Source organism: Haliaeetus leucocephalus, unplaced genomic scaffold (genome assembly GCF_000737465.1).
Source record: "Haliaeetus leucocephalus isolate CR32 unplaced genomic scaffold, Haliaeetus_leucocephalus-4.0 Scaffold1, whole genome shotgun sequence".
NCBI classification, from domain to species: Eukaryota; Metazoa; Chordata; class Aves; order Accipitriformes; family Accipitridae; genus Haliaeetus; species Haliaeetus leucocephalus.
In genome coordinates, this window is record NW_010972437.1 from 16,644,163 (window position 1) to 16,657,226 (window position 13,064).

Here is a 13,064-nt window from a genome sequence, read left to right on the forward strand (position 1 = left end):
CTGCCTGTCTTTCCTCGGCACTCACTCCGGACTGGGCAGCCGCACAGTTCAAGGGACCCACCCAGGTGCAAAGTAGCCTGCCACCTTCCCCACAGAAGGTGACTGGGTTTTAACTGGACCAGTTTGAATCAGCTCACTGTTTGTTTGGACATGAGTACTGGTAGGAGCGAAGGGGTGGGAACACAAGGGCAGAGCAAAGGTAGGCTTGACATAATTCAGCTTGAGCTGCTATGAAACTACCCATAGACTGTGTAAATACTAGTAAAATCGGATGCGCCTGTGAATATTTCCAGGCACTAGAATGAGATTGTCTTTGCTATTAAACTGTTAAAATGCTCCCTGGCGTAAATTTGACCTCTTCCAATTAACACTCTCTGCAAACAATTTCTGGACCCAATTTGGTTGCTAGAGTGGTCCCAATAGGCAATTTGCAAGCATAAACTCCGGTCTTTCTGTGCCAGTTGGCCTCAATGCCCAGGAATGTTTCCAGGCATGTCGAGTTTAACTAGTATAGACCCATCCCTACCGTCACATCCTGCCCCGAGATTGCAGCTACCACCAGCCTGAAAAGGGAGGTCTGATCCTGCCAGTTCTCTTGGTGAGAGCAACCTAGTCCTTATCAGCTAACTTTGGTAGGATTTCTGACTGCAGAAAAAAAGGATACGTGTTTTCAGGCCAGCAACACAACTGATGAAATTATAATTTTATGCTGCACTGTGTACAGTCTGTTGCAAACCCTTATGATAAGAGAGGGCTTGTCCTCAACAAATCATTTTCAAAACAGACAATAGCAGAGCATAAAAGATGGGAAGAGATGAACTCTACAAATAAGAATTTTTATTTCCTTTTAATACGGTTGTAAGAAATGCATATTTTGCCTTCATTCCAGGTTGGGGAGGGGGGGAAGAGGTAGCAACGACTTGTTATATTGGTAGAATATTTGGCCACTTATTACAGAGAGTTAAAGCTGACATGATTTTTTTTCCAAGTCAGTTGCAGAACTGGGAGTGCAATTATTTCTACTTCTACACATTAAAAAAATGCACAACTGGAGCATTTCCTTTTCAGTTTGCAATGTTAATAAAGTAAATGTATCTTGAATTGCTGAAGCCAGTTCCTTGATTATAATAAGTTATTGCTTTTTGGTTTTTTTTTTTCACAGTTGCCTTTACAAGTTTCCCTCCACATCAGGAAATCTGAAAAAATGGGATTTTTACATCTCTCCAGGTATAGTCACTTGGCAATCGTAATGATCCATCTACCTAACACACTCCCTCAGGGAACAATTAAAGGCATTATTTTAGAGCAGCCTTTTAAGAGTTACTGTAGATATGAAATCCTGCTCGCTCGGCTGGGTTGCTCTAGGACCCAGAGTGACTGGGATTGACAGAAATTTTCACCTGAATGAATTTTCCCCTTATACCTTATAAGGAGTCCAGGAAAACAAGGAAGTGATAACCATGTTCACGTTACTTTATGCACAGCTTGTTCTCTTTACCTGCCCAGGTAGCCCTTGTTTTCACTTTTACTCATGGTCTGTCCTGGTAGGGTTGAAGTTTCCTCGCAATCCGGTGTAGGTGACATCTGAAAACATACCCTCCAGGAATGTATGATTTTTACGACATTCTACCTTTACGTGGACGATAACTAACATGCTAATATTTTTTTGTCACGCAGCCAGCACTGAAAACGAATGGGGATTGAATTGCTTTGCCTCTGTTTCCTCTTTCTGCAAAGAAATAACTATGTGCAAGGTAAGGGTCAGGGGTAGGGAGATCCATTTCAAAACCATTTTTGCATTGTTTCTTGCTTGAAGTTGACATGAAATAGCTTTCTGTCTTCTGTATTTAATCGTTCCTTTCTGCCTGGTGACTTTTTTTTTTTGACAGACTGCTGTAGGGCTACCCTGCAAATTCATGTAAGATTCATGTGGTCATTACATAGCACAACATGTATGAGAGAACTGGGCGTTTGAGCAATTTTGATTATACTAATCACTGTTTGATCTGCTCAGAAACTTAATACTATACATGTGACTGAGTGTTTTGCTGGTACTTGCACAATAAATTAAAATCATATCAAGTATCTATAGACCTGAGTGAAGCAATTTTAAGCGTACAGAGTGAACATAAATCTGTTCTTTTAATATCCCTGATTGTGTTGGAAATGTCTTACCTGCACCATACCAGAAACACACGTAACACTTTATCAGGTGCGCTGGAGAAAACAAGTAACATGTTCTCAGTGAATGCCATCCATAAAGCATGCAAAAGTAAGTATGTTAATTGCCAGCAATTGTGGGATTTGAATTTTATGAGAGAGTTAATCTTCTACCAATAGAAATACCATTATGAAGGAATTCTAGCAATAATCCTAAATATGGCTAAATGTGTGCATTTTTCACCTCCAACATTCTCTAAATGACAAGATTCTTCATAAATTGAATGATTAAACACATTATTAATAGTCTTTTATCTTCTTGGATTTAAATTTAGGGACCTGTTCTCAGGAAAGTGCAGTGACTTGTGAAGATTGTTTGCTTTCCGGACCACACTGCGCTTGGTGTTTTCAAGAGGTAGAGTAAATGATAAAAAAAAATTTCAAAGTAAGACTTGAAGTGTTTGTAGTAGCTCTGAGTGATGAAGTATTGACTTAATTGGGTCAGCCCGTGGTTTTGTAATGCATGCAGTGCTTAGTGAAGCCTTCCTGGGGATCAAAAGTGGAATTCAATATAGACTTTATTATTCATTGTTGTTTTTTAAAAAAACCAATCTTCCTCACGTAAGGCAGTGTTATTAGAGGGGCTCAGGTCATCAGCCTGAGGGCTGACTCACCCACAGCACTGATGATGAAGCACCAGACATCGAGTCAGAGACCAGACTGCATCTTACATATTACATGCCAAGCCAGGCAGTGTAAACAGAAGGTGCTCTAGTCAGTTTGCATATACGAATGGTTAATCTGTGGTTGATTTTAAGTATGATGATAGTGTCAGTTTTATACTTTGTATGATATAGGTGTAAGTGTTTTGGCTAAAACATTGGGCTTAAAAAAAAAATAATCTGGATTTGTTTCCTATATATCTGTTGCAGACTTTCTGTGTAACTGTGGGCAAGTCACTTAAGATCTCTGCTTTTAAAACTTTCACTGGTAAATGATGCTAAATAATATCTCCCTACATCACAGTAAATATTCTAGCTCTTAGTTCATTAATGTTAGCAAGATAGTCAGCTATCACAATTAAAAACTTGCCAGAAATAATAGAGAAATAAAATAAGTCTTTTTCATGATAGTTTCTGATTTACACCTTTGCTGTTAAAAGTATTTCTTGCTTTTTTGAATAGCAAAATGATACCTAAGATGGGACTAACATGCTGCTTTATGAAGTAGCTGACAAAGACCAAACAGCACTTTTTTTAAAAAATCAGTTTGCAAAAAATGTTACTATGGCAAGAAAACCCCACCCATATTAGTGTGTTTGCAGTAGTTTTTATGTTTGTACTTAGCAACCAAAACAGGATTTTCTTGAAATGAAATTTGATCATGTAATTTTGACTACTGCCATGTAGTTGAAACACAATTTATTGATTTAAAAAAAAAACCAACAAACAACTGTGGAACTATTGAAAACTTCAGAGTAGTAAAAATGATTTTTTTCTTTGTTCAGAGGCTAATTCACTTGTTTGCTACAGAACAATACATCAAGAGTGTAAAAGACGTAGGAGCTTTAGTGTCAGAGTAAACACAAGTGCCTCCAAAGAAACCACTGTTTTCTGTAGGATAAAAACACAACTTGCAATTGTATTTGAAATATGAGTTTGCCTCTTCACACATGTTTTGAAAAGCCAGCAACTCAAAGTGTGTAACTAAAGGAGATGATATGGATCTCCCTGTGAAAGTTTTATAATGGTACGTGATCTTTATGCACACTGTATTCAAGAAGCAGTTGGCGAGAGCTTCGCCTGAGCAAAGACATCAGATTTGGTCTGAAGAATAATAAACCACTGTTCCCATCAGGTGTCTCAACATTGCTTCCACTAAACTGCATAAAATCACTGATAACTTTCAGGCATGAGGGGTGACATTTTGGCGGAAAGAAGGGTCCCAATTCTGGTTTTAATAGGTTTAAAGTAAATCTGGTTTGCTTTGGATGGAAACTTTTTCAGTGACTGGATTCAGAGAATATTTGTGGCTTAATGGCTGAACCCCAGGTTGCTTGTCCAAATCCAGGAGAAAAGGGCAGCCCTGTGGTATGGGCCCATGACCATCAGCCAGGAACTGAATGTTTTGGTGCTGGTTCTGCCAGGCATTGCCCAGGTTTTGGTGAAAAGGTCTTGCAGGCCAGAGCAGTTTCCAGTTCAGGAGGCAGCTGCCTGATTTTGAGGATCTAAACTCTAGACATAGCTCTAGGAAATGGCAATAAGGCACAGAAGCCTCTTTGTAAAACTAACCATTAACTTCACTGCTACGGGGGGATAGTACCTACCCTGCATCAGTGTTGTGGAAAGGAATGCATATCAAGTGCTTTGAAACGAGTAACAAAAATAAACTGCAAGCTATCCAACTGATACTGATAGGCTTGTGATTTCCTCTGGATAGGAGAAGGTCAAGAAGGACACTGGGACAAACATAACCAGAAAGACATGGACATGCCAGGAGCCCCACCGGTGCTGGGGACCGAGGGAGGGAGGCTGGGGTTCTTGCTGGGCACCAGGCAGAGTAACAAGGAATTGCTACCTGCTTCAGGGAACACATTAAACAAGTGTTGAGGAGAAAGAGTAGGTCAGAAAAAAGCAGGGAACACTGGGTACTGCACCATCAGTTTGTCACAAAATCTGTAGGAGTTCATTATCTACGAGACCTCTTCTGTTGTTAAATGATGTTGTTCCATCAGCAGTTCAAAACTGTTTAGGAAAGACTGATGAATTTGCGGCATAGTCCTGTAATAGAAATACCAGGGGCTCATAGAGGTTTTGTGTTATTACTCCCAGTACTGCGAGAAGCCAAATGCAGTGAGTGGCACAATTCCCATTCCCCAACAATAGAGCAGTTTCTCCCAGGATGCCAAATCGGTGTAAGTTACATTAATTATACACCTGTGCGACATGATCCATGAAGGGCAAATTTAGATTTCTGTGCCTCCTAGATCTCTTTCTGCACTAGTTTGCACTAACTTGCACCTTTGTTTCTGTTCCCTGCATGGGATTGACCTTTCATCAGCCAGGTGCTGGTGGCTGGTCAGTAAATAGATTTAACTCATCCCTTCCTTCTCCCGTTTGCTTTAGAATTACACAGACTCAGCTGGAATTCATGGGAGGTGTGATACCCCAGAAAACCTTTTGTCAAAAGGATGCCAGTTGAATTTGATTGAATTTCCCATTTCAGAAGTAGAAATTCACAGAAACAAGCCCCTAACACTAGTGACCCAGAAGAACAATTCTGATGTCACACAGATTTCTCCTCAAAAATTAACTCTAAGGCTGCGACCAGGTAAGTCACTCAATTCATAGATGTGGGGATATTTTTTTTCAGCCAGTTTGATATACTGAAGCTTCTCAGACTGAATGGTCTAAAAAAATCTTAATAGAATAAAGATTAAAAACCTGTGTTGAGTCCAAAATTATTTGTTGACGCATCAGATGAAAACTGGGTTTGACAGAGTTCAAAATGCTTTCAGAAGGGCAGGGTACCTCATAAAAGTAAGGATATATTTTTTTTAGTTCTTTTATTCTCTTGCCATTGAGGTGGCAGGGAGAGCATGGAACTCCCTCCTACCTCCCCAGCCCTGCTCCTGTGCCTCTCCCCTGCAGGTCTGGCAAACAGCGTATCTCAGAGGCAGCATAAAATCTTGCTCTGAGGATTTACGAGGTACCAGTGACATTTATGGAAACACTCCAGACTTACTTTGGGGTCCTTGAGATATGAATTTTTCCTGGAGAAAATTTGGAATAAAGAAACGTACGAGACACCCAGTTAGGTCATATTGTTGTTGGAACTGAGAATAAAACCTGTGTGTACACTCCGGTTTTCTTTAAATTTCTAAAGTACATGGTATGTCCCATAAGTGCTACCTTTAGTTTTAATTAGCTTCATATCTAAATTTTCTAAAGCTGCATATTGCTGAAATGAATTTATCATATTTTTTTCAAATTATAGCAATCAGTTGTAACTCTCTGTTTATGGCTCTACTGAAGAAGACTTTAGAAAAGAACAACTAGAACTGCTTTTAATCTTTCAGACCACTGTTTGAGATTTTTGTTGACAGAGAATTTCTGAAGTTATTTTGTTAATTCTACTGGTGATTTAAAATACTAAATAATTTTCACCATATATGTAAGTTTATGAAGAGATTGGCATTACTCATAACTTCTGTGTAGAAGTGCTAATATGTATCCCATTTTCCCATGACCTTAATAGGACATGAAGAAACAATACAGATCAAGGTCCGCCAAACTGAAGATTATCCAATTGATCTCTATTACCTCATGGATCTTTCCGCCTCCATGGATGATGATCTGAATACAATCAAAGAACTGGGTTCAACTCTTTCTAAAGAAATGTCAAAACTGACAAGCAACTTCAGACTGGGGTTTGGATCTTTTGTTGAAAAACCAGTTTCACCATTTATCAAAACTACAGCTGCAGAAATAAACAACCCTTGCAGGTAGGCAGGGAAAATATGCACATCTGTCTGCATGCCAACATTAAATCATAATATTAATCTTTAGGATAAAATTCAATTCAGCAGCTTCACTAGAACCTCTGCCCTCTTCCAGCTGTGAATGAGTCAGGCTGGGAAACAAGATTTGTTTCTTTTAGTTTTGCACTCTGATCATTATTCTGTTGAGTCTTATGTTATTTGGAGAGAGGAATCTGGGAGTGATTAATTTTTTAGCTTTTGCTGCTAATTACAAATGTGCTTAAGGGGTTAACAGGCATGCAGAATAATTATGTATTTTTCTTTAATTTGCTAGAATATACATATAGATTATATATAAGAATTTTATGACATCGCTATACTAAGCAGGTGCAAACTCAAACCCAACACAGAATAGCAGTTTCATTTGCCGATCAGTGTTGTTTTCCTGGGTTTTTTTCTCCCTTAAGGTCTAGCAGTATCCCCCAAACCCAGGCTGCCCTAGCCCTTTCCTAACCTAGGTGGAGGAGAAGCTGTGCTCTGCAGCCTGAAGCAGGACTGCAGCAGCTTGGTGGTGCTCTCTGAATGTCATTAAGGGACTACAGATCTTAATGTGCTTCTGAGTATGAAAACAAGGCGCAGCAGGGAGCACGGCAAGGACTGCACGTTGTTAACTGGCTGAATTACTCTGCTCTAGGAGGCGTTTCCCAGGCTTTACACAGATGTGTTTGCATTGCCCACCTCACTGGATGCTCTTTGATTATCTTACATTTTTCACTACATCTGTCTCAGACACAGAAGAGAGATACATAACCAAAAGCGAATCCAGGCAGGCCTGCAAAGTTGCCATTGTAGTGATTTTTCATTCTGTATTATCCATAAACTGTCTCACTTATCTTGTAGAAGTGTACCATACGAGTGCTTACCCACCTTTGGATACAAACATGTTTTGCCACTAACAAATGATGCTGAAAAATTCAATGAAATTGTGAAAGGACAGCGAATCTCTGCTAATATAGACACTCCAGAGGGAGGATTCGATGCAATTATGCAGGCAGCTGTTTGCAAGGTACTTGAAACTTCTAGGTATAATATTAATTATTCTGTATATTTACCATTTCTAGTGTTATATTTCAAAGTGTTTATAGTGTTGTATTTCAAAGCAGCAGATCATTATTTTTGAAGATTTTTTTAATGCAGTCCAAGAGCCTCATTAGATTTGTGTGAAAATACTTTTGGCTGTATCAAGTAAAACATGCATATTGCAGTATTTTAGTGTTTCTTCTAATTGCCAGGGATAGAAAAAACCCAACTGTATAATTACTGGGTCTGTTTTCTTGATTGTTTTTTCTTTAAATATTTTTCTATTAACTATGTTTAGAGTAGTAAGCAGATTGACATGAACATGGCCAGCCCATGTTATTAAACACAGAAATGGGGAGACGAAATGTTAGCCAAAGACAATGCAATGAACATCATTTCTTAAGAGATGTTGTGATGTTTTTGACACTCCCTTGAAAATTATTCCCTTAATTTATTTTGAGGTGCTGTTCTCCACATCTTTTGCTGCTTTTCTGTACTGTAAGTGCAATACAGCCTGCTAAACTAATGTATTTTAAATGACAGGAAAAAATTGGATGGAGGAATGATTCTCTACATTTGCTGGTGTTTGTGAGTGATGCGGATTCCCATTTTGGGATGGACAGTAAACTGGCAGGGATTGTTATTCCTAATGATGGGAACTGTCATTTGGACCACAATAACGAGTATTCCATGTCAACTGTTCTGGTAATTTACTATGAATTTTGTACAACTCTCACATTCTGGAAATTTAAATACTAACATGAGCAACTTAGAAAACAAATGAAAGTATACCTTTATCACTGAAATGTGTAAAAGTTGGGGAATCCAGATACTTCATGTAATCTATTTTATTTGTAATTGCACATTTCAGTAAAAAGACAACAGTGTGTTAGTATGGAGTTAGGACAGATTATAACTAGGAAAAAAGAAAGCACAGATCTTATTCCTGCTAACCAGAAAACACATAGAATGGGACTGACTAGTATTTCCTTCCTTTCCCTGTAAGGGTATGAATTCAGGAGGAGTTCAGGAATTTGTAGGACACTGTTTGTGTAGGAGAACTTACTAGCTTAAGATTCAGTGTTCAAAAATACCGAATATATACACTATGGTGTTCAGTGTAGGACAAATACCCAGTTGCTCTGGTGCAGTGTTATTCTTTGGATTATATATATATATCACAGATGCTACTGAGCCAAGTGTCCTAGTATGGAGGCTGGCACTGTACATTTCTCAGAGAGGTTTCCTTAAAAACAACACGAGGAAATTATATACACTATCTTTTATTTTGTATACATGTAGTGCCTAATTATAGTTTATACTCTACAGAGAATGCAGTGTTAATTATGATCATTTGGATGTGTGTTTCATGGGAGATAATTAGCAACTGGTTGCACAGGAAAAATGGATTGATATGGCTCTCTTCTGTTTGCTTGCAGGAGTATCCCACAATTGGACAATTAATTGACAAACTTGTGCAAAACAATGTTCTATTAATTTTTGCTGTAACGAATGAGCAAGTTCACATATATGAGGTGAGCAAACTAAAATGTTCAGTTCACTACTATTTGTTTTAAAGTTCACAACTTCTCACAGCTGATACAGTAATTCTAGTACTAAGGACTGAATTCTGCAAGATATTTATGTAATAAAAATAGCTAGGAAGTTATATATCAGAGGAAGTCTCTTTTACTTAGGAAGAGCTTCTTCATGTATTGATTTTGATGTTCTTGTGTAGCTCTTAAATTTGATTTCAAGTTGAATCACACTAATATTTTAAGTCAAGGATCATCAAACTAAGCATTGCTAAACTATTCAATGTAATCACTATGATTAGCCTTTTTGTATTTTATAAGGCTAGAGAAGGACAGTTGAACCTTTTCTTACTTTTATAAGACAAGAATACCTTATGAAAAAGACACTTGTCTTCATGCTCAACTCTGAGATCATGGGTGTTGTTTTTTTCAGCTGACCTGAGAGTTTTATTCATTTTCTCTTTGTTTCTATGTCTCTTTCCAGTGAGACAAATAGGAAACTAGCAACAAGATTAAAACCACAAATCATGATGGACAAAGTCCTCTTCCCTCATGTATCGTTCCTCATGTCTACTGAGGGCAAACACTTCATTACAGGAATTTTTGACATTAGGACTCGCAGATCCTGTTCTGTGAAGTCATTTCCTGCTCTGTGAAGTCATGCCATGGGAAATGGGAGCCAGGAGAGAGGGGAGAGCAGAGGAGCAGTGGTTGTGGATATGCAAAATCCATATTATTAATAAATTGAGTATCATTCATACCTGCAGCTCCATCAGTCACCTGTGCAGGCACCTGTTTTCATCCTCCACAGATAAAAGCCCTCCTGAAGCCCTGTGCTGCTTTTGGCCTGTTGGATATTCCAGCTGTGAGCTGAGGCAAAGCCACCAACAGCTGCTTAACTGCTTTTTGCGGTGAACATGAGAAAAGCCCTCTGAGATAAAATAAGAAGGATATTGGCAATTCTTATGTCCTTTTCTGTCCAGTCCTGCTGCTGGGAAGAAATCTTCACGTATAAAAAGAAATTCTGGATAAGAATTCAGTGAGGATAATAAGAGGTTTTTCAGCCTAAGCTTGGCTGCCTGGCCACATGCTGCTGCATGAAGGGGGACAAGGGGAGAGAAATTGTGCCTCCAAATTTATTCAGTTTGGTTGACAGGGAGTCAATAAGTGTGATCCTCCTGATACAATAAGCTTGGCTTTCCAAAGGAAAAACCTTCGCACAGCATTCCTCATTAAAAGCCAAAAGTAAAGGACTAAGAAGAGAGGTGCTCCTCTGGTGTGATAACCACATAGAAAAGAGGAAAGAAAGAGTAGGGGAAAAGGTCCTATGCTGCAGCAGAGAGAGCAGATGGGTCCTTGAGGTACTCACCCGTATCATGGTTTTCTATTTCTATCCTGTGAGTAACCCAGGGAAGACGCCCCAGTGCTTCTGCAACCGATTCCAGCTGTAGAGGTGTCTCGAGTAAGACTAATACTCCAGGTGTTTGACAAAAGTTACGAGTCACATCCTTCATAAACTGATTCTCAGCTTACAGTCTTGACAAGGGAGGAAACACTCTGCATCTTGGAGCACTGACTGCCTGGCTTTTAAAAGACTGTATTGAATACTGAGCTGAAGCATGAAAATCTAGAAAATTACAAATGCAGTGGGATGCTATAGTCATAGCACAGATTAGTTAAAATTTGCACATTAAAAAACTTCTACTAAATCTTATTATTGCTCAACAATTTCTTAGTAGGGGCCCAATTAATGACAAATGAAATCTTTTCCCTGATTTTAATAGCAGCTGCATAAATAGGGGCTGTTCTAGGAGGTAGTTTGGAAGTATGTCTTTGATTTACAGAGCCTTATTTTGTCCAAAGAAACTTTTCTCTCACTGATGGCATTATATTTTCCCTTTGAAATTGCTGGTGGTCACTCCCAGAGTTGGCCAACAGTGTTCTTATCGGGGGGGTTCTATTTCAGTATCCCTGTGTCAGTGTTATACCAGTATCAAAGTTATCAAGTGGCACCCTTTGTTCACTGGGAACACTAAATGAAGATTTATAGCTAACAAAAAATGCAAGCCATTGTTAACCCAACAGGGGGAATGGTTTGTTCTTGTTACTTTCTTTGTTAGGAAAAAAAGTGCAACTATCTTCTATCTTGTAGGGTGTATAGTAATACCATTCAATATATTCTATCTGCCGCTTTCATCTTTTAATACTGCTTTCTGTCACTTATGTGGATAGGTATAGTTGTTATGGTCTGCTTTCTGTCCTGTAGGTGATGTGGAAAATCAGTCACGGCAAGTACAAAAATCATATATAAGTCTGTCTCACAGTGCAGTTTTTCCACACTACAGTGTGCTTTCAAGGGTATATGTAGGACCTGCAAACAGGACAATAGTGTCATGTTTTCATCTGTGTGATTCAAAGTTGTGATATAAATGTAAATAACCAGGTATCCATGCTTAAGTATGTGAAAAGAACAAAGCAAGACAATGAGAATTATTCTTGTGTTAAGGCCAGTGCTCAGGTAGCCTGGAAGAGCTGGGAGAGGACCCTAAACTGGCACTTGAGCATCACCATTAAACCACTCTTGTCTTGGTGTTTTACTTCTTTTTAAAAGCCTCAGTAATGGAGATTCTGCAATATCTCCCTCAGAAAACCCTCCCAAACTTAATTATCCTTTGAGGTTGAAAGCCTCTCCCCAAATATCTCATCTCAAATCTACTTGAACTCAGCATCTAATTATATCAGACCCCAAAATTGACTATTGCTATTTATAATTCACTTCTTGGGGACAAACGTACATTAAAATGACTGTGAGGACTTAGGAAGCACCTCTTTAAATAGACTTGATAGATTCCATTATTCTTAAGTGCAGTGTTCAGACTGTCAAATATATATTTTATATTTCTAGCCCTGTATAATCCCCAACAATTTAGCCCCAAATAATTCAGTCATTTAATATTCTTGATCCTCTTCAACAGAATTTTCAGTTTATCCACTTACATGTATGTGTATTATTATCTAACACAAATATTACGGATTGCGCAAGCACAGAATACGGATGCTTGTAACATAGCTGGTGTTAGTTTTGATCCTTCCATGCAACCAAACAGCTACTGCACAGCAATCTAAAAGAGGGGGAAGGTTTAGGTCTGGTGGTCTCCCTGACCACAAGAACTTTAAAAGCAGTCAGGTGGAAACATTTGTAAGACCACCCAAAATTAAATGCAAGAGAGGGGAGGAAGTTCCTTACATGGAGCCCTGATTATCCGAGATTATTTATAAAAAGGGCTATTTTTTTCCCCCCAAAAGGCATTTTAAAATATATTCATATATGTCTAGTTTTTTACATCATTAGTCTCAGCTGACTCTTACTAAAGCAGCAGGGAATGTTATTATTCTAGAAAAGCTATTAACTCAAAAAGTGTCCATGAATATTGCAATAAGAATGATATTTTGACATACTGTGTAAATCTTATTTTGGTATAAAAGAAAACACTGGTTTTTAAGGTTTCATGAAGTAGTTGTTATTATTGTTGATATTATTTTTTTTCAAGCAGAATTCTCTAAAAATGTATTCAAACTTAGATCAGGGAAAAGTATCCCTCTTTAACCCTGACTAGGCAGCGCTTCTTTGGAAACAGAAATTGCTCTTTTTTGGACAAATTATTTCTTTTTATATCACAGGAGAATACAGCTTGAAAATTGGTTTTTCAGGCTGCATTTCACTGCTGAAAATTGAACTAAAAATACTCCAGTCTCCACATTTGTACAGAATTTCAAATGATTTTTATAAATTTGGCATAGTACACTAT

The 13,064-nt window shown here is 38.3% G+C and overlaps 1 protein-coding gene across 4 annotated transcripts in view; it reads left to right on the top strand.

The window, feature by feature from the left end:
• The first annotated feature begins 1,564 nt into the window (after positions 1 to 1,564).
• The window catches only part of ITGB6 (integrin, beta 6), a 32,083-nt gene continuing 20,583 nt past the window's right edge, over positions 1,565 to 13,064 (top strand). For 2 of the 4 annotated variants that reach the window (XM_010567763.1, XM_010567791.1), the window contains exons 1-7: positions 1,565 to 1,754; positions 2,496 to 2,575; positions 5,286 to 5,490; positions 6,418 to 6,664; positions 7,541 to 7,706; positions 8,264 to 8,425; positions 9,160 to 9,255. In XM_010567763.1, the coding sequence (XP_010566065.1) occupies positions 1,694 to 1,754; positions 2,496 to 2,575; positions 5,286 to 5,490; positions 6,418 to 6,664; positions 7,541 to 7,706; positions 8,264 to 8,425; positions 9,160 to 9,255 (1,017 nt within the window). In that variant the 5' untranslated portion in view covers positions 1,565 to 1,693. Of the gene's footprint in view, positions 1,755 to 2,495; positions 2,576 to 3,371; positions 3,387 to 5,285; positions 5,491 to 6,417; positions 6,665 to 7,540; positions 7,707 to 8,263; positions 8,426 to 9,159; positions 9,256 to 13,064 lie in introns of those variants that run through there. The other 2 variants (XM_010567771.1, XM_010567780.1) reach the window with 2 other exon arrangements.